At 49.0% G+C, this 27,495-nt stretch overlaps 1 protein-coding gene across 7 annotated transcripts in view; it reads left to right on the forward strand.

Annotated features, from left to right (window-relative positions):
* The window catches only part of KALRN (kalirin RhoGEF kinase), a 530,952-nt gene extending 505,679 nt beyond the window's left edge, over positions 1-25,273 (forward strand). For all 7 annotated transcript variants that reach the window (XM_082262172.1, XM_082262174.1, XM_082262176.1 and 4 more), the window contains 9 exons: positions 2,064-2,091; positions 4,734-4,899; positions 4,994-5,115; positions 7,026-7,157; positions 8,550-8,714; positions 14,614-14,692; positions 17,035-17,235; positions 21,493-21,631; positions 24,198-25,273. In XM_082262172.1, coding sequence (XP_082118298.1) covers positions 2,064-2,091; positions 4,734-4,899; positions 4,994-5,115; positions 7,026-7,157; positions 8,550-8,714; positions 14,614-14,692; positions 17,035-17,235; positions 21,493-21,631; positions 24,198-24,743 — 1,578 coding nt within the window. In that variant the 3' untranslated portion in view covers positions 24,744-25,273. The remainder of the gene's footprint in view (positions 1-2,063; positions 2,092-4,733; positions 4,900-4,993; positions 5,116-7,025; positions 7,158-8,549; positions 8,715-14,613; positions 14,693-17,034; positions 17,236-21,492; positions 21,632-24,197) is intronic.
* The last annotated feature ends 2,222 nt before the right edge of the window (positions 25,274-27,495 follow it).

The following is a 27,495-nucleotide window of genomic DNA, read 5'->3' on the forward strand; positions in this document are numbered from 1 at the left end:
TTGCCAAAATGTTGGAAATTGATCTTGTGTTCATTGAGATATTCATTAAATCTTACTTTTTAAAAGGGGTGTACTCATTTATACTCTAATCACTGTGTATGGAAAACCATAAAAACATATCTGCCACATCCCCCCTCCCCCCAGCACAGCTCCTGTCTCAGCACACTGCCACCCCAGTACAACACCCCCCCCCCCACCCCCACCCCTATAGTACAGATCTTCCCCAAATTCAGCTTTCCCACCCCAATTATAGAGTTCCCTCCAGTACAGATCCCCCCCCCCCCCGCCAGCACACTCTGGCCCCCAATCTCTCCTTACCGTCCCATCTTCCCTGCAGTCAGTGCTGTATTTTGCCCTAGGGCAGCACTTTGCAGGGGGGCAGCAAAACCCCCCCCCCCCTCCACCTGAGACTCTATTGGCCACTGGTTGCTAGAGCCACCTCTCGCACCCTCCTTCTCTATTTCTCACCTCCCTCTTCTCTCTGTCTCACCCCCCTCTCTCTCTCATCCTCTCAATCCCCCCTCTCTCTCTCACCCCCCCCCTTCTCTCTGTCTCACCCCTCTCTCTCTCTCACCCCCTCTCTTCTCTCTGTCTCACCCCCCTCTCTCTTATCCTCTCATCCCCCCTCTCTCTCATCCCTCCCTCTCTCTCATCCCCCCTCTCTCTCTCATCCCCCCTCTCTCTCTCTCTCATCCCCCCTCTCTCTCTCATCCCCCCCCCTCTCTCTCTCTCTCTCTCTCACACATCCCCTCTCTCTCTCTCTCTCTCTCTCATCCCCTCTCTCTCTCTCTCTCTCTCATCCCCCTTCTCTCTCACCCCCTCTCTCTCTCACCCCCCTCTCTCTCACCCCCCTCCCTCTCTCACCCCTCTCTCTCTCACCCCCCCCCTGTGAGATCTCAGGGGTTCATGCTGGGTCTTGTAGTCCTTACATTTTGGAGGGAGTCACATCTGTTAAAAAGGAAGGAGTGGGGCAAATTTACATAAAAGGGGGGGCGCTCAATTTTAGTCTTGCCTAGGGAAGCACAAAACCAAAATACACCACCGCCTGCAGTACAAATCTTCCCCAAATTCACCTCCCCCTTATCAATTATTGAGTTCCCCTCAGTACAGACCCCCCCCCCATTCTCCTGCCCCAGTACAAATCTCCCCTTAGTGTCCCATCTTCCCTGCAGTACAGATCTTCCCCAAATACAGCTCCCTCTATCAATTATTGAGTTCCCCTCAGTACAGATCCTCTCCTGTAGTACAGATTCCTCTCCCCCCTCCATCTTCTGCCTCAGTACAAATCTGACTTTAGTATTCCCTCCCCCTGCAGTACATATCTTCCCCCTAATACAGCTTCCCCATCAATTATAGAGTTCCCTCCAGTACAGCTCCCCCCCACCAGTAAAGCTCCTCCCAGTACAGCCACTAATACTGATCTCCCCCTTAACACCAGTACAGCTCCCCCTGCCTGCACAGATCTCTCTCTCTCGCTCTCCCCGCCAGTATGGCTCCCCCTCTACAGTTCCCCTCCATTAAATCCTCTCACCAGACTCAGCATTTCAGAGTCAGGTGAAGACCTCCCTGGGTGGTGTGACCAGACCTGAGGAATGGGTAAGGAGCTTTCCTTCCTCTGAGCTTCCACTACCTGTCTCTGAGATTTATCAGGTGACAGGAGAAGTAGCTTCAGTCCTCCTTCTGTACAGCCACCATCAGCGGCACCACAGACAATCTGGGGAGAGTTGGACCCACTTCTACCCCCCCCCCCTTCTTATCTAGGCTACTGCTGCAGATTTTTCATTTACTGATACTTTCTGTTATTTATAGTGACAGTATGAGGGATCATGTATGATAATGTGTCTCTTGTATGTATAATAATATGAGGTATTTGGAAGATATCCTGTAGGTTTAATATTTGTAGACATACTGCAGTATTCAGCGCATGCTGTCTTTTACATGTGCACTAGATGGCGCTGCAGTGCATCTTCCGCTATTCCAATTGAAGACATTGTGAGTGTGACAAAAAAAAAAAAAGTTTCTGTATTTTTTTTATGACTTTTTTCTTCCAATTCATTTTTCAGATCATAAATCCCAATTTCATCCAGGAAGGTGGGTGTTTCAGGTTTGATTTTTGTTGTAGTTTCACTAATTATTATTTTTTAAAAGAAGTATATGTTCAAAAAGATCTTCCTATGCGATACCCATAGAGATCTTGTGATTGGTGTTGTTATTATTATTGAATGGTAATTTATAACAAATAATAAGTCACCCCAAGGCAGTCATTTTGGGGATTTTTTTTGCCTTCAATCCTGGGTGACCCCTATGTGCAGTTGGGTCTATTTTAAAATGTTTTTATTTTGGTAGGTAAAGCTAGATCCAGATATATATCTTTGTAGCACAAAATCATTTTTAGTTAATAAAAGTTACTGTAAATTAAAATATTTTTTTCACGATGAACTGTAAAAAAAAAGAAAATAAAATCTTTCTCCTAAAGTGCAAAACATTCTTTGATTGGACGAGGTGGATATTGTGACATTAGCTCCCCAGCTCTCCACTGTAGCGATCTTGTGATTGATATCTTGTTATTATTATTGATTGGTAATTTATAACAAATAATAAGTCACTCCAAGGCAGTTATTTTTGGAGATTTTTTTGCCTTCAATCCTGGGTGACCCCTATGTGCAGTTGGGTCTTTTTTAAAATGTCTTTATTTTGGTAGGTAAAGCTAGATCCAGATATATATCTTTGTAGCACAAAATAATTTTTATTTTTAAAAAAAGTTACTTTAAATTATTTATTTTTCACGATGAAAAAAAAAAAAAAAAAAAAAAAACTTTCTCAAGAAGTGCAAAATATTCTTTGATTGGGCGAGGTGGGGATTGTGACATTGCCGCCCCCAGCTCTCCACCGTAGCGATCTTGTGATTGGCGTTTTCTTCTTCTTATTATTGATTGGTAATTTATAACGAATAATAAGTCACACCAAGGCAGTCATTTTGGAGATTGTTTTGCCTTCAATCCTGGGTGACCCCCCCCCCCCCCCCCCCCTATGTGCAGTTGGGTCTATTTTAACATGTCTTTATTTTGGTAGGTAAAGCTAGATCCAGATATATATCTTTGTAGCACAAAATCATTTTTTTTTTTTTAATAAAAGTTACTTTAAATTAAAATAATTATTTTTTCATGATGAGCTGTAACAAAAATAAATAAAATCTTTCTCCTGAAGTGCAAAATATTCTTTGATTGGACGAGGTGGGGATTGTGACATTGCCTCCCCAGCTCTCCACTGTAGCGATCTTGTGATTGGCGTTTTCTTATTATTATTGATTGGTAATTTATAACAAATAATTAGTCACTCCAAGGCAGTAATTTTGGGGATTGTTTTGCATTCAATCCTGGGTGACCCCTATGTGCAGTTGGGTCTATTTTAAAATGTCTTTATTTTGGTAGGTAAAGCTAGATCCAGATATATATCTTTGTAGCACAAAATGATTTTTATTTTTTAAAAAAGTTACTTTAAATTATTTATTTTTCACAATGAAAAAAAAAAAACTTTCTCAAGAAGTGCAAAACATTCTTTGATTGGACGAGGTGGGGATTGTAACATTGTCGCCCCAGCTCTTCACCGTAGAGATCTTGTGATTGGCGTTTTCTTATTATTATTATTGATTGGTAATTTAAGTCACTCCAAGGCAGTAATTTTGGGGATTTTTTTGCCTTCAATCCTGGGTGACCCCTATGTGCAGTTGGGTCTATTTTAACGTCTTTATTTTGGTAGGCAAAGAGAGATCCAGATATATATATCTTTGTAGCACAAATTATTAATATTATTTTTATTTTTAATAAAAGTTACTTTAAATAAATATTTTTTCACGATGAACTGTAAAAAAATAAATAAATAAATGAAAAAAAAAATAATTTCTCAAGAAGTGAAAAACATTTGATTGGACGAGGGAAAGATTGTGACATTGCCGCCCCCAGCTCTCCACCTCAATCCGAGAATGATTTGCATTCTTTGGGAAACTGCAAAGTGTTCCCTGAATAGAGCCCATGCTGAGTGAGTGACCTCCTGTGTTCAGTAAGCAGCAGGGAGGTGACTCAGGGCAGGACCTGGACACAAGCTGAGATCATTGTAGTAGTGGTTCCATCTTCTGTAGTGATCTTCCAGGTATGGTACATGCATACTTACATTAGACCAAAATGTAACTTTGTAAAAATTAATTGATAAATTTATGAATTAATAAATTAATAATAAATAAGTAATAAATAAACAATAAAACCTGGAATTCATATTTAAAATTGTTCCCTGGGCCAATCCCAGAGAAATAAAAAAAAAAAAAGGGAAAACCCAGCCCTGATAAAGGGGGCATCTCCTGACCCCTGAAACGCGTTGCCTTATGTTTGGAACATAGTGGACTATTTTTAGTGGAGTAAACCTGATATTTGGACTCCCAACCTGGGTGTGGCACACTTCATTCCTATGTATTCCAATACCAATTCAAAGAGTTCTTAAGACCTTCAGTAGAAGTGAGCCATCTGTCCAGTGTGGACTGCGCCTGGTTTTACTGAACTTCACCCTAACCTGTGAGATCTGTCCTGAGATCCAGCCATCAGCTCACCCTTTTCCTGGGAACCCATTGCAGATAATTGGGAACTGTGACCACCTGTTGGTGTGTTTGCTCCTCCTTGCACATTGTACTTCACCTTCCTGTAGACCATCCAAGTTCTGATTGATGTTTGTGATTTTCTCAGTGGCTCCGGAGTTCCTCCTGACTCTGGTAGACATTATATGTGTTGTTGGCGACACGGTGACTCTACACTGCAAGGTCTGTGGCCGACCCAAACCGACAATCACGTGGAAGGGCCCGGATCAGAACATTCTGGATGGTGATAGCAGCACTTACACCATGACAGCCAGGTGGGTCGGGATCTACAGGGACGTTCTGCTGGTGTGTGTTCTTGGCAGGGGACACCTCTGACCTCATAACGCTGATCCTTTTCTCCTCCTACAGCGAATCCGGTGACATTCGTCTAAAGATCTGTAATCTGATGCCCCAGGACAGCGGGATCTACACCTGTGTGGCAAGCAATGAGCTGGGCTGCACCTCCACCTCTGCCACCATCAAAGTACAAGGTACCCACGGGCACCAGGGGCAAGGGGGAAACACAGCATGGATGATCTAGGCATGGTACCCGGGGGCCCCAGGGGCAAGGGAGCAACACAGCACAGAAGATCCAGGCATGGTACCCAGGGGGCAACACAGCACAGATAATCCAGGCATGGTATCTGGGGGCACCAGGGGCAAGGGGGCAACACAGCATGGATTATCTAGGCATGGTACCCGGGGGCCCCAGGGACAAGGGAGCAACACAGCACAGAAGATCCAGGCATGGTACCCAGGGGGCAACACAGATAATCCAGACATGGTATCTGGGGGCACCAGGGGAAAGGGGGCAGCACAGAACAGATGGTCCAGGCATGGTACCTGGGGCAAGGGGGCAACAAAGTGCAGATTGTCCAGGTATGGTACCTGAGGGCATCAGTGGCAAGGAGGCAACACAGCACAGAAGATCAAGGCATGGTACCTGGGGGCATCAGGGGCAAGGGGGAAACACATCATGGATGATCCAGGTATGGTACCTGAGGGCATCAGGTGCAAGAAGGAAACACAGAGCAGATAATCCAGGCAGGGTACCTAAAGGGCATCAGGGGCAAGGGTCAAACATAGCACAGATAATTTGGGCATGGTACCCAGGGGGAAAGAGGGCAACACACCAAGCATGGCAACACACCACGGATGATCCATAATGGGACCTGGGGGCATCAGGGACAAGGGAGCAACACAGCACAGAAGATACAGGCATGGTACTTGGAGGCATCAGGGGCAAGGGGGCAACACAGCATGGATGATCCAGCATGGGACCTGGCGGAATTAGGGACAAAGGGGCAACAAAGCACGGATGATCCAGGTAGGATACCTGAGGGCATCAGGGGCAAGGAGACAACACAGTGCAGATAATCCAGGTATGGTACCTGAGGGCATCAGGGGCAAGGGGACAGCACAGAAGATCCATGCGTGGTACACAGGGGGCAACACACCACGGATGATCCATCATGGGACCTGGGGGCATCAGGGACAACTGGGCAACACAGCACAGATGATCCATGCATGGCACCTGGAAGCAGAAGGGGCAAGGAGGCAACACAATGCAGATAATCCAGGCATGGTACCTGAGGGCACCAGGGGCAAGGGTACAACACAACACAGAAGATCCAGGCATATTACCCAGGGAGCAACACAGAACAGATGATCCAGGCATGGTATCTGGGGGCACCAGGGGTAAGGTGGCATCAAAGAACAGATGTTCCAGGCATGGTACCTGGGACAAGTGGGCAACACAGTGCAGATGATCAGGAATGGTACCTAAAGGGCATCAGAGGCAACTTGGCAACACAGCACAGATGGTCCAGGCATGGTAGCCTGGGGCACAAGGGACAAAGCATGCAACACAGTAAAGATGATTCAGGCATGGTATCTGGGGGGCAACACAGTGGAGATGATTCAGGCATGGTACCTGGTGGAGATATCGAATGGCCAGCACATGGGACCATGGGTCAATCAGCGCCTGTCAGTGCTGTCTATTGAACGCCATCTTGTCATATGAAATAATAATTGGTAGAACTTTTCCGTCCAGTAAGACCGTTCCTCCTCCAAAAACTCATACCCACCAATGGCTTGGCATTTATAATAACTATTTTAGCCAAGGAAAATTCACAAAACATGGCCTGTTGGGGTCACTTGAGGACAAAGGTTGGGAACCCCAGGTCTAAGGTATTGCCGTAAATGAGGAATCTTTTTATGGCTACAAATTATCTCATCTTCCTAAGTACCCAGAATTCATAGATGGAAAAGCTGAGCCATTTTTACTTATTTTGAAATCCCCCCACCCCTCACCCGCACACAATATTGAAGTTCTGATTTTCATATTTCATGTCATATCCAGTGTTTGAATCTTTGTGACCATTTCTTGTGCCCCCTCCAGGTGTCCCTGGGGCCCCCAGCCAGCCTGTAGCCCAGGAGAGAAGCAGCTCCTCCGTCATCCTCCGCTGGCTCCCTCCATCAAGTACAGGGAACTGCACCATCTCCGGATACACCGTGGAGTACAAGGATGAAGGTACGGACTCCATACCTGCCAGTGGTCCTGGGACGGTCCCAGGCTGTGGATAGATGGTCCTGGAAATAAATATGGAATATAAAACTTAGCAAATACGTTTTCTTATGGCAAGGACTGAGGAGAACTCTCTGCATGAGGACCACATGATATACTGTATTTTACAAATGTTTGTAAGCAGAAAAATATCCACATCAGAGCCCCTGCTTTACACCAGGGTCCCCATCAGAGTCCCCCCTTGCTTTAGGGTCCCCATCAGAGGTCCCCCCTTGCATCAGGGTTACCATCAGAGGTCCCCCCCTGCATCATGCTCCCCATCAGGCTCCTCATTGCATCAGGGTCCCCATCAGAGGTCCCCTCTTGCATCAGAGTCCCCATCACAGTCCCCTCTTGCATCAGGGTCCCCATCAGAGGTCCCCTCTTGCATCAGGGTCCCCATCAGAGGTCCCCTCTTGCGTCAGGGTCCCCATCAGAGGTCCCCTCTTGCATCAGGGTCCCCATCATAGTCCCCTCTTGCATCAGGGTCCCCATCACAGCCCCTCTTGCATCAGGGTCCCCATCACAGTCCACTCTTGCATCAGGGTCCCCATCACAGTCCCCTCTTGCGTCAGGGTTCCCATCACAGTCCCCTCTTGCATCAGGGTCCCCATCACAGTCCCCTCTTGCGTCAGGGTCCCCATCACAGTCCCCTCTTGCATCAGGGGTTCCCATTAAAGTCTCCTCTTGCAACAGGCTCACCATCAGAGTCCCATCTTGCATCAGGGTCCCCATCACAGCCCCTCTTGCATTAAGGTCCCCATCACAGTCCCCTCTTGCATCAGGGTCCCCATCACAGTCCCCTCTTGCATCAGGGTCCCCATCAGAGGTCCCCCCTTGCATCAGGGTCCCATCAGAATCTCCTCTTGCATCAGGGGTCCCCATCAAAGTTTCCTCTTGCAACAGGCTCCCCATCAGAGTCCCCCTTACATCAGGGTCTCTATCACTGCTGCTAGTTTTTCGTCAGGCTCCCCATTAGGGTCCCCGTCACATCAGGCTCCCCATCACAGTCTCCTCTGTAAGTGTAGCTGTAGCAGCAGTCATTGATTGCTAGGATGCTGGTGGTCCTAGCAACCACTGATGGAGATGATGAGAGTGGAGCTAGGGGGGCCCTGTACTGGAGACTGGGGGGGGGGGGTGGATTTGGAGTGGAAATGAAGCAGCGGCCTCTGCTGACCGTTATCCTCAGTGTGTGCACTTTGCATATAAGCTGCTGACCCTAGCTTAGGGCTGGATAAAATCTTGCTCCGGATGTGGCCCCGGGCCCTTAGTTTGGAGACCCCTGCTTTTGCAATAAGTATTTTTAAGCTCTTTATTCTCGTCTCTCTCTGATGCAACATGCACTCTCTTCCCCCGCAGGCTCCCAGATCTGGCAGCAGTCAGTGGCCTGTACACTGGATACTTACCTTGTACTGGAGGACCTGAGGCCTGGAGGTACTTACCAGTTCAGAGTCAGTGCCAGCAACCCCTGGGGCATCAGCCTGCCCAGCGAGCCATCGGAACCCCTTCGGCTGCCTGAGAATGGTAAGCTGGGACTCCGTCCCCTGCATTCCTCTATCAGCCATATGGGTGTCGGGGTCCAGCAGAGATGGTCTGATATCACCCTTATGGGTGTCGGGGTCCAGCAGGGATGGTCTGATATCAGCCCTATGGGTGTCGGGGTCCAGCAGGGATGGTCTGATATCAGCCCTATGGGTGTCGGGGTCAGATATCAGCCCTATGGGTATCGGGGTCCAGCAGGGATGGTCTTATATCAGCCCTATGGGTGTCGGGGTCCAGCAGGGATGGTCTTATATCAGCCCTATGGGTGTTGGGGTCCAGCAGGGATGGTGTGATATCAGCCCTATGGGTGTCGGGGTCCAGCAGGGATGGTCTGATATCAGCCCTATGGTTGTCGGGGTCCAGCAGGGATGGTCTGATATCAGCCCTATGGGTGTCGGAGTCCAGCAAGGATGGTCTGATATCAGCCCTATGGGTATCGGGGTCCAGCAGGGATGGTCTGATATCAGCCCTATGGGTGTCGGGGTCCAGCAGGGATGGTCTGATATCAGCCCTATGGGTGTCGGGGTCCAGCAGGGATGGTCTGATATCAGCCCTATGGGTGTCGGGGTCCAGCAGGGATGGTCTGATATCAGCCCTATGGGTGTCGGGGTCCAGCAGGGATGGTCTGATATCAGCCCTATGGGTGTCGGGGTCCAGCAGGGATGGTCTGATATCAGCCCTATGGGTGTCGGGGTCCAGCAGGGATTGTCTGATATCAGCCCTATGGGTGTCGGGGTCCAGCAGGGATGGTCTGATATCAGCCCTATGGGTGTCGGGGTCCAGCAGGGATGGACATATCAGCCCTATGGATGTTGGGGTCCAGCAGGGATGGACATATCAGCCCTATGGATGTTGGGGTCCAGCAGGGATGGTCTGATATCAGCCCTATGGGTCCCGCGGTCCAGCAGGGATGGCCTGATATCAGCCCTATGGGTGCCGGGGTCCGGCAGGGATGGTCTGATATCAGCCCTATGGGTGCCGGGGTCCAGCAGGGATGGTCTGATATCAGCCCTATGGGTGCCGGGGTCCAGCAGGGATGGTCTGATATCAGCCCTATGGGTGTCGGGGTCCAGCAGGGATGGTCTGATATCAGCCCTATGGGTGTCGGGGTCCAGCAGGAATGGTCTGATATCAGCCCTATGGATGTCGGGTCCAGCAGGAATGGTCTGATATCAGCCCTATGGGTGCCGGGGTCCAGCAGGGATGGTGTGATATCAGCCATATGGGTGTCGGGGTCCAGCAGGGATGGTCTGATATCAGCCCTATGGGTGTCGGGGTCCAGCAGGGATGGTGTGATATCAGCCCTATGGATGTCGGGGTCCAGCAGGGATGGTCTGATATCAGCCCTATGGGTGTCGGGGTCCAGCAGGGATGGTGTGATATCAGCCCTATGGATGTCGGGGTCCAGCAGGAATGTTGTGATATCAGCCCTATGGGTGCCGGGGTCCAGCAGGGATGGTCTGATATTAGCCCTATGGGTGCCGGGGTCCAGCAGGGATGGTCTGATATCAGCCCTATGGGTGTCGGGGTCCAGCAGGGATGGTCTGATATCAGCCCTATGGGTGTCGGGGTCCAGCAGGAATGGTCTGATATCAGCCATATGGGTGTCGGGGTCCAGCAGGGATGGTCTGATATCAGCCCTATGGGTGCCGGGGTCCAGCAGGGATGGTCTGATATCAGCCCTATGGGTGTCGGGGTCCAGCAGGGATGGTGTGATATCAGCCCTATGGATGTCGGGGTCCAGCAGGGATGGTCTGATATCAGCCCTATGGGTGTCGGGGTCCAGCAGGGATGGTCTGATATCACCCTTATGGGTGTCGGGGTCCAGCAGGGATGGTTTGATATCAGCCCTATGGGTGTTGGGGTCCAGCAGGGATGGTCTGATATCAGCCCTATGGGTGCCGGGGTCCAGCAGGGATGGTGTGATATCAGCCCTATGGGTGTCAGGGTCCAGCAGGGATGGTCTGATATCAGCCCTATGGGTGTCGGGGTCCAGCAGGGATGGTCTGATATCAGCCCTATGGATGTCGGGGTCCAGCAGGGATGGTGTGATATCAGCCCTATGGGTGTCAGGGTCCAGCAGGGATGGTCTGATATCAGCCCTATGGATGTCGGGGTCCAGCAGGGATGGTGTGATATCAGCCCTATGGGTGTCAGGGTCCAGCAGGGATGGTCTGATATCAGCCCTATGGATGTCGGGGTCCAGCAGGGATGGTCTGATATCAGCCCTATGGGTGCCGGGGTCCAGCAGGGATGGTCTGATATCAGCCCTATGGGTGTCTGGGTCCAGCAGGGATGGTCTGATATCAGCCCTGTGGGTGTCGGGGTCCAGCAGGGATGGTCTGATATCAGCCCTATGGGTGTCGGGGTCCAGCAGGGATGGTGTGATATCAGCCCTATGGGTGTCAGGGTCCAGCAGGGATGGTCTGATATCAGCCCTATGGGTGTTGGGGTCCAGCAGGGATGGTCTGATATTAGCCCTATGGGTGTCAGGGTCCATCAGGGATGGTCTGATATCAGCCCTATGGGTGTCGGGGTCCAGCAGGGATGGTCTGATATCAGCCCTATGGGTGTCGGGGTCCAGCAGGGATGGTTTGATATCAGCCCTATGCGTGTCGGGGTCCAGCGGGGATGGTCTGATATCAGCCCTATGGGTGTCGGGGTCCAGCAGGGATGGTCTGATATTAGCCCTATGGGTGTCGGGGTCCAGCAGGGATGGTCTGATATCAGCCCTATGGGTGCCGGGGTCCAGCAGGGATGGTCTGATATCAGCCCTATGGGTGTCGGGGTCCAGCAGGGATGGTCTGATATTAGCCCTATGGGTGTCGGGGTCCAGCAGGGATGGTCTGATATCACCCTTATGGGTGTCGGGGTCCAGCAGGGATGGTTTGATATCAGCCCTATGGGTGTCGGGGTCCAGCAGGGATGGTTTGATATCAGCCCTATGGGTGTTGGGGTCCAGCAGGGATGGTCTGATATCAGCCCTATGGGTGTCCGGGTCCAGCAGGGATGGTGTGATATCAGCCCTCTGGATCTCGGGGTCCAGCAGGGATGGTCTGATATCAGCCCTATGGGTGTCGGGGTCCAGCAGGGATGGTCTGATATCAGCCCTATGCGTGTCGGGGTCCAGCAGGGATGGTCTGATATCAGCCCTATGGGTGTCGGGGTCCAGCAGGGATGGTCTGATATTAGCCCTATGGGTGTCGGGGTCCAGCAGGGATGGTGGTGATATGAGCCCTATGGGTGCCGGGGTCCAGCAGGGATAGTCTGATATCAGCCCTATGGGTGTCAGGGTCCAGCAGGGATGGTCTGATATCAGCCCTATGGGTGTCGGGGTCCAGCAGGGATGGTGTGATATCAGCCCTATGGATGTCGGGGTCCAGCAGGGATGGTCTGATATCAGCCCTATGGGTGTCGGGGTCCAGCAGGGATGGTGTGATATCACCCTTATGGGTGTCGGGGTCCTGCAGGGATGGTTTGATATCAGCCCTATGGGTGTTGGGGTCCAGCAGGGATGGTCTGATATCAGCCCTATGGGTGTCCGGGTCCAGCAGGGATGGTCTGATATCAGCCCTATGGGTGCCGGGGTCCAGCAGGGATGGTGTGATATCAGCCCTATGGGTGTCAGGGTCCAGCAGGGATGGTCTGATATCAGCCCTATGGATGTCGGGGTCCAGCAGGGATGGTCTGATATCAGCCCTATGGGTGTCGGGGTCCAGCAGGGATGGTGTGATATCAGCCCTATGGGTGTCTGGGTCCAGCAGGGATGGTCTGATATCAGCCCTATGGGTGTCGGGGTCCAGCAGGGATGGTCTGATATCAGCCCTATGGGTGTCGGGGTCCAGCAGGGATGGTGTGATATCAGCCCTATGGGTGTCAGGGTCCAGCAGGGATGGTCTGATATCAGCCCTATGGGTGTTGGGGTCCAGCAGGGATGGTGTGATATCAGCCCTATGGGTGTCTGGGTCCAGCAGGGATGGTCTGATATCAGCCCTATGGGTGTCGGGGTCCAGCAGGGATGGTCTGATATCAGCCCTATGGGTGTCGGGGTCCAGCAGGGATGGTGTGATATCAGCCCTATGGGTGTCAGGGTCCAGCAGGGATGGTCTGATATCAGCCCTATGGGTGTTGGGGTCCAGCAGGGATGGTCTGATATTAGCCCTATGGGTGTCAGGGTCCATCAGGGATGGTCTGATATCAGCCCTATGGGTGCCGGGGTCCAGCAGGGATGGTGTGATATCAGCCCTATGGGTGTCAGGGTCCAGCAGGGATGGTCTGATATCAGCCCTATGGGTGTCGGGGTCCAGCAGGGATGGTCTGATATCAGCCCTATGGGTGTCGGGGTCCAGCAGGGATGGTCTGATATTAGCCCTATGGGTGTCGGGGTACAGCAGGGATGGTCTGATATCAGCCCTATGGGTGCCGGGGTCCAGCAGGGATGGTCTGATATCAGCCCTATGGGTGTCGGGGTCCAGCAGGGATGGTCTGATATTAGCCCTATGGGTGTCGGGGTCCAGCAGGGATGGTCTGATATCACCCTTATGGGTGTCGGGGTCCAGCAGGGATGGTTTGATATCAGCCCTATGGGTGTCGGGGTCCAGCAGGGATGGTTTGATATCAGCCCTATGGGTGTTGGGGTCCAGCAGGGATGGTCTGATATCAGCCCTATGGGTGTCCGGGTCCAGCAGGGATGGTGTGATATCAGCCCTCTGGATGTCGTGGTCCAGCAGGGATGGTCTGATATCAGCCCTATGGGTGCCGGGGTCCAGCAGGGATAGTCTGATATCAGCCCTATGGGTGTCAGGGTCCAGCAGGGATGGTGTGATATCAGCCCTATGGGTGTCGGGGTCCAGCAGGGATGGTCTGATATCAGCCCTATGCGTGTCGGGGTCCAGCAGGGATGGTCTGATATCAGCCCTATGGGTGTCGGGGTACAGCAGGGATGGTCTGATATTAGCCCTATGGGTGTCGGGGTCCAGCAGGGATGGTCTGATATCAGCCCTATGGGTGTCAGGGTCCAGCAGGGATAGTCTGATATCAGCCCTATGGGTGTCGGGGTCCAGCAGGGATGGTGGTGATATGAGCCCTATGGGTGTCAGGGTCCAGCAGGGATGGTCTGATATCAGCCCTATGGGTGTCGGGGTCCAGCAGGGATGGTCTGATATCAGCCCTATGGGTGCCGGGGTCCAGCAGGGATGGTCTGATATCAGCCCTATGGGTGTCGGGGTCCAGCAGGGATGGTCTGATATCAGCCCTATGGGTGTCGGGGTCCAGCAGGGATGGTCTGATATCAGCCCTATGGGTGCCGGGGTCCAGCAGGGATGGTCTGATAACACCCTTATGGGTGTCGGGGTCCAGCAGGGATGGTTTGATATCAGCCCTATGGGTGTCGGGGTCCAGCAGGGATGGTCTGATATCAGGACCTTTATATAGACAGGTGTGTGCCTTTCCAAATCATGTCCAATCAACTGAATTTACCACAGGTGGACTCCAATCAAGTTGTAGAAACATGTCAAGGATGATTAGTGAAATCAGGATGCACCTGAGCTCAATTCTGAGTGTCATGGCAAAGGGTGTGAATACTTATGTACATGGGATTTTTTCCTTTTTTATTTTTAACAAATTTGCAAAGACTTCAAACAAACTTCTTTCACGTTGCCATTATGGGGGATTGTTTGTAGAATTTTGAGGAAAATAATGAATTTAATCCATTTTGGAATAAGGCTGTAACATAACAAAATGTGGAAAAAGTGAAGCGCTGTGAATACTTTCCGGGTGTGCTGTATAATATCCTGGAGAGATATCTGGTGTGATCGGAGCACCGCGTAGGAATGTTCCGCGACATCCTCCACATATCACCTCTCCTCTTCTTCCTCTGCAGACGCCAATACAGACGGCTCCACCGTGTGCTGGAAGGAGAACTTCGATCAGATGTATGTGGAGCAGCAGGAGATCGGACGGTACGTCACGTCACGCCGCGCTTTTCTATAGAGGATGCGTCTTCTGACTTTAATTTTTGTTTTTTACCATAAAGCAGAATTCCGGGGAGATCAACACCAAGCAATGCACTCTGTATGTCAGAACATGAAATGCCTAAAGGCAACCACACTATATGACCAAAAGTATTGGGACGCTGGCCTTTACACACACATGAACTTTAATGGCATCCCAGTCTTAGTCCGTAGGGTTCAATATTCAGTTGGCTCCACCCTTTGCAGCTATAACAGCTTCAACTCTTCTGGGAAGGCCGTCCACAAGGTTTAGGAGTGTCTATGGGAATGTTTCACCATTCTTCCAGAAGCGCATCTGTGAGGTCAGGCACTGATGTTGGACCAGAAGAATTCATCCCAAAGGTGTTCTATCGGGTTGAGGTCAGGACTCTGTGCAGGCCAGTCAAGTTCCTCCACCCCAAACTCACTCATCCATGTCTTTATAGATGTTGCTTTGTGCACTGTTCCAAATCATTTGGTGGAGGGGGGATTATGGTGTAGGGTTTTTTTTTTTAGGAGTTGGGCTTGGCCCCTTAGTTCCAGTGAAGGGAACTCTTAAGGCGTTGCATACCAAGACATTTTGGATAATTTTATGCTCCCAACTTTGTGGGAGGAGTTTGGGGATGGCCCCTTCTTGTTCGAACATGACTGCGCATCAGTGCACAAAGCAAGGTCCATAAAGACATGGATGAGCGAGTTTGAGGTGGAGGAAATCGACTGGCCTGTACAGAGTCCTGACCTCAACCCAATAGAACACCTTTGGGATGAGTTAGAGCAGAGCCTTCTTGTCCAACATCAGTGCCTGACCTTTCTAATGCGCTTCAGAAAGAATGGTGAAACATTCCCATAGACACACTCCTAAACCTTGTGGACGGCCTTCCCAGAAGAGTTGAAGCTGTTATAGCTGCAAAGGTTGGGCCAACTCAATATTGAACCCTACGGACTAAGATAGGGATGCCAATAAAGTTCATTCAGTCAAGCAGCCTTGGGATAGACATTCGGTATTCCCGCAAAGGACATGTACAGAGAAGACAGCACTGGATAGCGTAAAACCTTCTAAAAATGCTGTTTGTTACGCTAAAATAACACTTGCATAATTAAAATGGAAATGGTGCACCGGAAGAAGTCCTTTGGTGACCAAACGTGTAGGGCGGAGCGGCGTCTCTACGTCATCGCATGTTGCAGAAGTGACGGCGAACGCCATTGTTACCTCCCGGGTTGGTTTGGTGGTATGCACATTTCCATTTTAATTAGGTGAGTGTTATTTTGGCGTAATTAACAGCATTTTTTAGAAGGTTTTGTGCTTTTCAGTGAGTTCTTCTCTGTACATGTCCTCTGCGGGAGCACTGAATGTCCATCCCAAGGCTGCTTGATTGAATGGCTATACTTATGGGGACATATTCCCAAAAGCCTGTTTGACCTTCCTTTAAGTAGGAGGTCCTTGCCACATGGTAAGCATACATCTGACTTCCTTGGTGGGTGGTCTGCCCTCTGAGGAGAAGGGTCTTGGGTTCAGCCTCACGTTTTTGTTTGTTTTAAGACGAATTCCCATCATAATTCTTCACTTGATCCTTTATTGAATTTTATTTGAAAACTTTATTTGAGACATATTTTTAGCACAGCACGTTGTTTACAAATAATGTTTACTGTGGAAAATATCTCACGGTGTGTTTGCAGATTTAATTTATTTATCTAAGATTGGGTACAACGTATTTTTTCGTGTTATTGTACCACTTCAAACGCAGGAGAGAACAGTCAAATCACCAAGCTATTATCAGGACGAAAATTGCCGTATTTTCCCTAATATGTGTAGTATCGTCAGCACCACCTAGTGGCCATAATGTTTTTTATTTTTTTCCCCTACAAATCCCTCAATCGGGAAAAATGAAAACTTATTGTGGTCACTAGATGGCGGTGTTGATATAGGAATCGCACACAATAGAGGAATTTATGGTCATTTTCATCCTGATTGTGCGGATGTTTGTCACATCCGCGCAACGAACGTTGCATACGTAGCCCCACCCCATTATAATCAGTCATGTGATCTGCCTAAACAGAGAAGAACTACAAACCATAGACTCTCCATTCAACTGAGTTAGGGAACTCTGCCACTCTGGTAAGTTGATCCATACAGAAGGACTGGTGGTACCCTCTTATCTGCGGAGTGTATGCCCACCGTTCTGTTCTGCACTCTGCATTTCGCCTGCTGTGATATTATTGGCTCTCCGCTATCTCTGCTGTGATATTATTGGCTCTCCTCCATCTCTGCTGTGTAAATTCCTTCACCTGTAATTGCCCCTTCTCCCCCCCAGGGGTCGGTTCTCGGTGGTGAAGAAGTGCGTACAGAGGAACACGCGGAGGGACGTCGCCGTGAAATTCGTCAACAAGAAGCTGAAAAAGCGTGAACAAGCGGCTCATGAGGCGGCGCTGCTCCAGCACCTCCAACACCCGCAGTACCTCACCCTCCATGACACCTACGAGTCGCCCAGCGCCTACATCCTGGTCCTGGACCTGTGAGTCAGAGAAACCTTACCTCCAATCATATAGACGAAATGTTTTGCGCCGGCCATCTGGAGCCTGCCCACTGTGTACATAGATGGATTAAGATTGGTGGTTGTGTTCAGCCAGTCTTGTGATCCACACACCACCTGCCACACAGTACAGCCAACTAGGTGTCACCTCTGTCCGATTTACACGGGCGGCTGGTCTGCAGCGGAATGGCGCTGATTCATTGTCCAGAGAGCAGGCTGGTGATGCTGTAGTAGTAGTAGTGGTGTCGCCCTCTGGCTTTGGGGTAGATCTGTGTAAATTACAAGACTGGCCGAAGGTAATTAAAATGGTCGGTCAGTTTCTAGTTGTGTGCTCGGCTGTTCATTCAGACATCCCTTTGTCTTATTTAACCAATTTGACTCCCATAACTGTATCCCCCCCCCCCTTCCCCAGTGCATTTCTCCTATGGGCCTGTTTATTTGGTGATGTCATTACTTAGACTGTACCTCTACCCCCCTGTCTGGATTTACAACTATCTAGGGCTCCATTACAGAGATTTCCCCTCACTTCCTGTTCTGGGTACAGCATTTTTACTGGACAGGAAGTGAAGGAATCTCTCCAATGGATCATTTGAAAGCAGGGGTGTCAAACTCCGTTTCATGGCGGCCGCATCAACAGTAAGGTTGCCCTCAAAGGGTCGGTTATATCTGGGGTGCGCTATGTACAGGGTTCAGGAGGGTTTGGTAGTGTGCTACTTACAGAGTGCAGGGGTCAGGGGTGCGGTATGTACAGAGTGCAGGGGTCAGGAGTACGCTACATACAGAGTGCAGGGGTCAGCGGTGCGTTTCGTACAGAGGTCAGGGGTGCGTTACGTCCAGAGTGCAGGGATCTGGGGTGCATTGTGTACAGAGTGCAGGGGTGCGTTATGTACAGAGTGAAGGGTTCAGGGATGCCTTCTGTACAGAGTGCAGGGGTCAGGGGTGCGTTACGTACAGAGTGCAGGGGTCAGGGGTGTGTTACATACAAGAGTGCAGGGGTCAGGGGTGCCTTCCGTACAGAGTGCAGGGTTCAGGAGTGCCTTCCGTACAGAGTGCAGGGTTCAGGAGTGCCTTCCGTACAGAGTGCAGGGTTCAGGAGTGCCTTCCGTACAGAGTGCAGGGTTCAGGGGTGCCTTCTGTACAGAGCGCAGGGGTCAGGGGGGCCTTCCTTACAGAGTGCAGGGGTCAGGGGTGCGTTATGTACAGAGTGCAGGGTTCAGGGGTGAGTTACATACTGAGTGCAGGGTTCAGGGGTGCACTATGCACAGAATGCAGGTTTCAGGGGTGCACTATGCACAGTATGCAGGTTTCAGGGGTGCACTATGCACAGTATGCAGGTTTCAGGGGTGCGCTATGCACATTATGCAACCCGGAGGTTGCAAACCTAGGTGCGAGGGCCACATGAAAAGGCCTGAAGGGCCCGATATGGTCCGCGGGCCTTGTGTTTGACGTGCTTTAAAGGAAGCAAAACTGGAATTGTAATGGTGGCAAAAGGAGAACATACTCGATTTTAGTCGGGTGGTCATAATGATACGGCTGATTGATGTGTATATCCACATTGTTATCCAGGCCTTTTCTGCCATTTTTTGTTTACAAGTTTAAATCAGTATTTTTTGCTAGAAAATTACTTGGATCCCCATAACCTGATATATATATATGCTATGTTTCCCCAAAGGGTCCTATAATAAATTTGGCTACAAAAACACACTAGGGCTAATTTTCAGGGGGTGTCTTATCTATGTCCCCTGTCTTCTCTCCTCCCCTCTCCCCGTCAGCTCAGGAGCCATCATTATGACATCTTTAATCCCATAAACCTTAGTTAAAGTCGTATCTCTTTTGTAAATAGATTATATAATGTCCAGTGAGTCTCCTTTACTACCTTTATTGTGGAAAATACATTATTTACAGCGCCGCTGGGCACTCACGTGACCCGCTGGAGATCTTCCCCACTCCGAGCACTGCCGAGTGAAGGCCCGGGATCCCTGCGGATGTCAGTCCCGCACCGAGCACTGCAGAGGGGGGAGGGGCAACTGGCATCAGCCTGGAGGGGAGGAGAAGATCTTCAGCAGATCACGTGAGTGCCCAGCGGCGCTGAAAATAAGGTATTTTTGACAATTAAGTTACAAAAGAAGATACACTGGGCAGTATATAAGCTTTTTACAAAACTGATTATATATTTTCACAATAACTTTAATTTTGGGGAAAATTGTGTGTATATTGTATGTGTGTGTGTGTGTGTGTATATATATATATATATATACACAGTATCTCACAAAAGTAAGTACACCCCTCACATTTTTGTAAATATTTTATTCTATCTTTTCATGTGACAACACTGAAGAAATGACACTTTGCTACAATGTAAAGTAGTGAGTGTACAGCTTGTATAACAGTGTAAATTTACTGTCCCCTCAAAATAACTCAACACACAGCCATTATTGTCTAAACCGCTGGCAACAAAAGTGAGTACACCCCTAAGTGAAAATGTCCAAATTGGGCCCAATTAACCATTTTCCCTCCCCGGTGTCATGTGACTCGTTAGTGTTACAAGGTCTCAGGTGTGAATGGGGGCAGGTGTGTTACATTTGGTGTTATCGCTCTCACTCTCTCATACTGGTCACTGGAAGTTCAACATGGCACCTCATGGCAAAGAACTCTCTGAGGATCTGAAAAAAAGAATTATTGCTCTACATAAAGATGGCCTAGGCTATAAGAAGTTTGCCAAGATCCTGAAACTGAGCTGCAGCACAGTGGCCAAGACCATACAGCGGTTTACCAGGACAGGTTCCACTCAGAACAGGCCTCACCATGGTCGACCAAAGAAGTTGAGTGCCGTGCTCAGCGTAATATCCAGAGGTTGTCTTTGGAAAATAGACGTATGAGTGCTGCCAGCATTGCTGCAGAGGTTGAAGGGGTGGGGGAGGGGTCAGCCTGTCAGTGCTCAGACCATACGCCGCACACTGCATCCAATTGGTCTGCATGGCTGTCATCCCAGAAGGAAGCCTCTTCTAAAGATGATGCACAAGAAAGCCTGCAAACAGCTTGCTGAAGACAAGCAGACTAAGGACATGGATTACTGGAACCGTCTCCTGTGCTCTGATGAGACCAAGATAAGCTTATTTGGTTCAGATGGTGCCAAGCGTGTGTGGTGGCAACCAGGTGAGGAGTACAAAGACAAGTGTGTCTTCCTACAGTCAGGCATGGTGGTGGGAGAGTCATGGTCTGGGGCTTCATGAGTGCTGCCGGCACTGGGGAGCTACAGTTCATTGAGGGAACCATGAATGCCAACATGTACTGTGACATACTGAAGCAGAGCATGATCCCCTCCCTTCAGAGACTGGGCCGCAGGGCAATATTCCAACATGATAACGACCCCAAACACCTCCAAGACGGCCACTGCCTTGCTAAAGAACCTGTGTACTCAGTTATGTTGCCAGCGGTTTAGACATTAATGGCTGTGTGTTGAGTTATTTTGAGGGGACAGTAAATTTACACTGTTATACAAGCTGTACACTCACTACTTTACATTGTAGCAAAGTGTCATTTCTTCAGTGTTGTCACATGGAAAGATAGAATAAAATATTTACAGATATGTGATGGGGTGTACTTACTTTTGTGAAATACTGTAATGATAAATAATGATGATGATATTTTTGGCTCATTACTTCCCTCCTTCCACCCTCAACCCAAACCCCCCCCCCCCCCACCCCCTCCTTGTCTTAATGAATAGAGAATACCGATCACTGACTCTGTTCATTCATAGGAAGCCTCTGTGCAGAGCTCTTCCTGTCCATTCATTCAGTGCAGCTGAGGCTGCAAAGAAAGGGACTGCTGAATCTGTCCTCAGTCCCTTTCTCTGTCACAAAAATGATACACTAGGGGCCTGTTTGGACCCCTAATATTTCACCAAAGCCCTAAAAAGTAAAAAAATATGTAAAAAATAAACAAAATAAAATTAAATGGTTAAAAAAAAAAAAAGACAAAAAAATGTAAAAAACTGCTGACACAGGTGGCAGAACTACCAGGGTCACAAAGGTCTCACTTGGGCTGGGCTTTGGTGTTCTGTGGGCGGACCCCCAAGACGGCAGGAAGGTGGCCATCTGCGGGACCGTAATAAAGGGTCCCAGAATGGTGAGCTCCATGGCCTGCAGATCTGTCATCTGCCCTGTTCTGGGGTGAAACGCCCGTCCAGCCCCTTTTATAGGCCGTTGCGTAGTGATCACATGATCTGATCTCTTCCAGGGTGGATGACGGCCGATTGCTGGACTATCTCATGAAGCACGACGAGCTGATGGAGGAGAAGGTGGCCTTCTACATGCGGGACATCCTGGGGGCCCTCCAGTATCTGCATGGCTGCCGCGTCGCCCACTTGGACCTCAAGGTGAGGCACTGGTTTCTAAAATGGCCGTGATCACTAAAATACATCTATGTGTATATATATATATATATATATATATATATATATATATATATATATACAGCGCTCAGCATGAGTACACCCCAATATACAGCACTCAGCATAAATGAGTACACCCCAATATACAGCGCTCAGCATAAATGAGTACACCCCAATATACAGTGCTCAGTATAAATGAGTACACACTGCATCAAATTGGTCTGCATGGCTGTCGTCCCAGAAGAAAGTTTCTTCTAAAGATGATGCACAAGAAAGCCTGCAAACAGTTTTCTGAAGACAAGCAGACTAAGGACATGGATTACTGGAACCATCTCCTGTGCTCTGATGACACCAAGATAAACTTATTTGGTGTCAGATGGTGTCAGGCGTGTGTGGGGGCAACCTGGTGAGGAGTACAAAGACAACTGTGTCTTCCTACAGTCAGGCATGGTGGTGGGAGTGTCATGGTCTGGGGCTGCATGAGTGCTGCCGACACTGGGGAGCTACAGATCATTGAGGGAACCATGAATGCCAACATGTACTGTGACATACTGAAGCAGAGCATGACCCCCTCCCTTCAGAGACTGGGCTGCAGGGCAATATTCCAACATAACGACCCCAAACACCTCCAAGATGACCACTGCCTTGCTAAAGAAGCTGAGGGTAAAGGTGATGGACTGGCCAAGCATGTCTCCAAACCTAAACCCTATTGAGCATCTGTGGGGCATCCTCAAACAGAAGGTGGAGGAGCGCAAGGTCTCTAACATCCACCAGCTCTGTGATGTCATCATGGAGGAGGGGAAGAGGACTCCAGTAGCAACCTGTGAAGCTCTGGTGAACTCCATGCCCAAGAGGGTTAAGGCAGTGCTGGAAAATAATGGCGGCCACACAAAATATTCACACTTTGGGCCCAATTTGAACATTGTCACTTAGGGGTGTACTCACTTTTGTTGCCAGCGGTTTAGACATTAATGGCTGTGTGTTGAGTTATTTTGAGGGGACAGTAAATTTACACTGTTATACAAGCTGTACACTCACTACTTTACATTGTAGCAAAGTGTCATTTCTTCAGTGTTGTCACATGAAAAGATAGAATGTGAGGGGTGTACTTACTTCTGTGAGATACTGTATATCTCTATCTATCTATCTGTCTGTCTGTCGGATATCTATCTATCTATCTATCTATCTATCTATCTATCTGTCTATCTGTCTATCTGTCTATCTGTCTATCTATCTATCTATCTATCTATCTATCTATCTATCTATCTATCTATCTATCTATCTGTCTATCTGTCTATCTGTCTATCTGTCTATCTGTCTATCTGTCTATCTGTCTATCTGTCTATCTGTCTATCTGTCTATCTATCTATCTATCTATCTATCTATCTATCTATCTATCTATATATATATATATATATACACACAGGGCTCAAAATGTAAAGGCATGAGCTACTAGCCAGGCCTTAAGTGTTAGTCGCCACCAGATCCCCTACCCAACCCCTACCCTGCGCTGAATTCCGCCCCTGAAAACTCCCTCATAAATGATCTCAGGAAATTACATTGTTAAATGTTTTTATGCAGAATTAAATTACAAAAAAAAATATTACCAAAAAAAAACAACTTTATCAGTGCCCTTAAATGCTGCCTATCAGTGCCCATCAGCGCAGCCTCATCAGTGCCCATTAGTGCAGCTTATCAGTGCAGCCTATCAGCGCCCATCAGCACAGCCTCATTACTGCCCATCAGCGCAGCTTATCAGTGCAGCCTCATCAGTGCCCATCAGTGCAGCCTCATCAGTGCCCATCAGTGCAGCCACCTCAGTGCCCATCAGCGCAGCCTCCTCAGTGCCCATCAGCGCAGCCTCCTCAGTGCCCACCAGTGCAGCCTCCTCAGTGCCCATCAGTGCAGCCTCCTCAGTGCCCATCAGTGCAGCCTCCTCAGTGCCCATCAGTGCAGCCTCATCAGTGCCCATCAATGCAGCCTCATCAGTGCCTATCAGTGTAGCCACAGGGAGGAATCAGGAGGAGAGCTGGCAGAATCACACAGAGAGAAGATCTCCTGCTGTTACACAGCTTCGATCTGAAACGTCGGCCACTGTAAAAGTCCCGCCTCCTGGAACGACTCCTATGATAGACATCACACTACTTAAATTTCCCGGCATTGGACCAGTGTGCTGTCTATCATAGGATTCGTTCCAGGAGGTGGGACTTTGTTTGATAGCGGCCGGCGTTTCAGATCCAAGCTGTGTTAAAGAATGAGTTCCCCTCTCTCTGTGATCTGGCCACCTTTCCTCTCCCTTCTTCGCAGTTTCCTGGCCAATCATTGGGAAGTGACTCCCTATAAACCCCCCCCCAATGTGGTCTCACACTCAGCTTATTTCCACTCGCCAAATGCGAGCAGGCGAGTGGAAATTTTGAGGGCTGTATATTTATATATGCCATGGGTCAGGAGGGATTCTCTACTGTAAAAGCAATTTGTAATATGCTACTAGAACACAATAGGTCTCATTTCAGCCCATGCCAACCTTTTTGTCATTCTTTTGTTCCTACAGCCTGAAAACCTCCTGATCGACCTCCGTATCCCGGTGCCACGGGTAAAAATAATTGACCTTGAAGATGCCACGAGGATTACTGGTCACTATTATGTCCACCAGCTGCTGGGGAACGCGGAATTCACAGCTCCTGAGGTGATAAAAGGCACGCCGGTGTCTTTGGCGAGTGACATCTGGAGTCTGGGCGTTCTGACGTACGTCATGCTGAGCGGTGTGTCGCCATTCCTAGATGAGAGCAGTGAGGAGACCTGTATGAACATCTGCCGGGTGGACTTCTCTTTCCCACTGGAGTATTTCACCAGCGTCAGCCAAGCCGCTCAGGACTTCATCCGAGCCACGCTGCAGATGGACGCCCGCTGGAGGCCGACGGTGGCTACCTGCCTGCTCCACCCCTGGCTCCAGCCTCACTATAGCAATTATTCCAAAATCCCCCTGGACACCACGCGACTGGCCACTTTCATCGAGAGGCGGAGCCACCAGAGCGATGCTCGGCCGCTGCCCAATGCCAAGAGTTTCATTGTGAACCGCAATGTCATGGGAACATGAAGGCCTCACAAACTCTTGCTGAATCAGTATTAACCAGGACAGCTATGGATACCTTTGTAGTGGGGTTGTATCCTGCACCGACCCGTATTCTGAAACAGGGATTGGTTGGATGGTTGAGAACCTCCATTTCTTAGAGAGATAGTTGAGGACCTCCAGTTCTTAGAGATATGGTTAAGGGCCTCCATTTCTCAGAGGGATGGTTGAGGACATCCATTTCTCAGAGGCATGGTTGAGGACATCCATTTCTTACAGGGGTGGTTGAAGACCTCCATTTCTTAGAGGGATGATTAAGAGCATCCATTTCTTATAGGGGTGGTTGAGAACCTCCATTTCTCAGAGGAATGGTTGAGGACCTCAATTTCTTAGAGGGATGGTTGAGGGTATCCATTTCTTAGAGAGCTGGTTAAGGACCTCCATTTCTCAGAGGGTTGGTTGAGGACATCCATTTCCTTGAGGGTTGGTTGGGGACCTGCATTTCTTGAAGGGATGTTAAGGACATCCATTTTTTAGGGGGATGGTTGGAGGGAACCTCCATTTCTTAGAGGGATGCTATTGACTTGTTGCCATTCAAAGCATCTCAGTCCTAATTCCGGAACAGATAAAGAAGTCTTTTTATTTTCTATGAACTCATTTGGTGCTGTGCATTGCTGCAATTCCTTTGCAGTGAACCTTACTTCAGGCCCAAAGAGGTTTTATCCCGACGTGCTGCTATGTGATTGGCCATGCCTGTTTTTCAGACGCTCCAGAGAAAATGGAACTGTCTACTAAATACATACCGGACTGTCAGGAAGATGACTGTTAAAATGACTCCCATGTTCCGAAAAACTTTAGAGAACCGTAACTCCAAAATGATGAGATCGGAGACATCACTGTGCGACCAATGGACAACATCGCCGTCAATCTTGTCTGTCTGTCTCTGCTCAGATGTCTGTAGTTCCCTGTAATATTGTACAGTATTGCCTTCACTGCTTGGGGGGGGGGGGGGGAGGGGAAGAGAAGGGTCAAAAAAGCAAAATCTATCTAAACGTTTCATAGGTCTATAATTTCATAGCTATATAGAGTGTTACTGATTATAACCGTACAGCTACAAACACCACAGGAGCCTTAGACATACCAAGAGTCAAATATCTGTCCTATGTGGGGGAGGTGGAACGGGACTTTATCTGTGGGGGGTGGGGGGAGGCTGTCAAGGTAAGGAAACCTAATTTGAGATGCCTGAACTTTCTGAGGTATTATTCAGGCAGGAGTCCTGGATATATCTATTGACTGCCAGCATTGAGCCCTGATGAAGGGAGCTGAGGGCCCCTGAAATGTTTATCAAAAATCTTTTACTGAACTTCATATATATATTTGAGACACTCCCATCCTTTGTTTACTGTTTGGACCACTTTAGGGACCCCTGGAGGTGCCTTTTGGAACCACACATTAAGCTAGTTTGTGCTGATCATAGGGTCCGGTTCTACACCATCATGCCCGCTGGGAGCCATTTATATGTGGGGGAGGTATAGAGTGACCTTTTTGGGGGGTTTTTTGTATGCATCTGTAGGGATGGCAGGGCAGGGAAATATAATTTCAGATGCCTCAACTTTCAGAGGTATTATTCAGGCAGAAGTCCAGTATCAGGGCAGGGACAAGCAGCTGCCCTGGGTGCAATGGTATCTTGTAGGGATGGGGGGCCTTCCTTCTGTTACAAGGCCAACAACAGTAGCGATAGCTGCAGTGAATTTACCAAGCAAGTGACTGCTGGGCGTAGGATTCCCTAATCTTGCACATCATATATGGGGTGGAGGGGTGCAGTATGGCATTTTTGCCCTAGGCGCTGAATGACCTTGTCCCGGCACTGTCCAGTATATACCCATAAATTGCCAGCACTTGAGCCCTGAGGAAGAGAGGTGGGAGCCCCTGAAATGTCTTGGCTCTATCCTCTGACTTGCCAAGTTAAATAGTCTCTGTACTTAATATATATACCTGAGGCACTCTTATCCTTTGTATATTGTCTTTACCACTCCAGGGACCCCTAGAGAGACTCCAGTTGACTGAGAGCTGCCTTTTGGAAATATACAGTAAGCTAGTTTGTACCCCCTGGAGTGGCCTGGCAATATTTGCTATAATGCTATTCCCTGTTCCATAATACTGCTCTCCAGTATATGCCCAATCATTGGCAGCACTCAAGCTCTGATGAAGGGAGCTGTGAGGCCCGAAACGTGTTGGCTGTATCTTCTGACCTTTGGCTGACATCTTCCTGGACTTTTCATATACCTGAGGCACTATCTAATCTATTATATACTGTCTGGACCACTCCAGGAACCCCTAGATAGAGCCTAATAAACAGAGGACTGCCTTTAAGTACCACACATTTGTACCAATCATTGTCAGCACTCCTGCCCTGATGAAGGGAGTTGTGACCCCCGAAACTTGTTGGATAAATCTTCTTTCTGGACTATATATATATATATATATATGTGTGTGTATGTATATATATATATATTATACCTGAGGCACTCTCCTTCATTGTATACTATTGTATACTATTCTGAGCACTCCAGGGACCCCTAGAGAGACCCCAAAAGACAGAGGTCTGCCATTAGGTACTCCACATTTGTACCAATCATTGACAGCACTCCTGCCCTGATGAAGGGAGTTGTGACCCCAAAAACTTGTTGGATCAATAAACTTTTACTGAAGATATATATATATATGTATATACCTAACTGAGGCACTCTCATCCATTGTATACTATTCTAGCAGTCCA

Source organism: Pelophylax lessonae, assembly GCF_965119305.1.
Source record: "Pelophylax lessonae genome assembly, chromosome: 6".
Classification (NCBI taxonomy): Eukaryota; Metazoa; Chordata; class Amphibia; order Anura; family Ranidae; genus Pelophylax; species Pelophylax lessonae.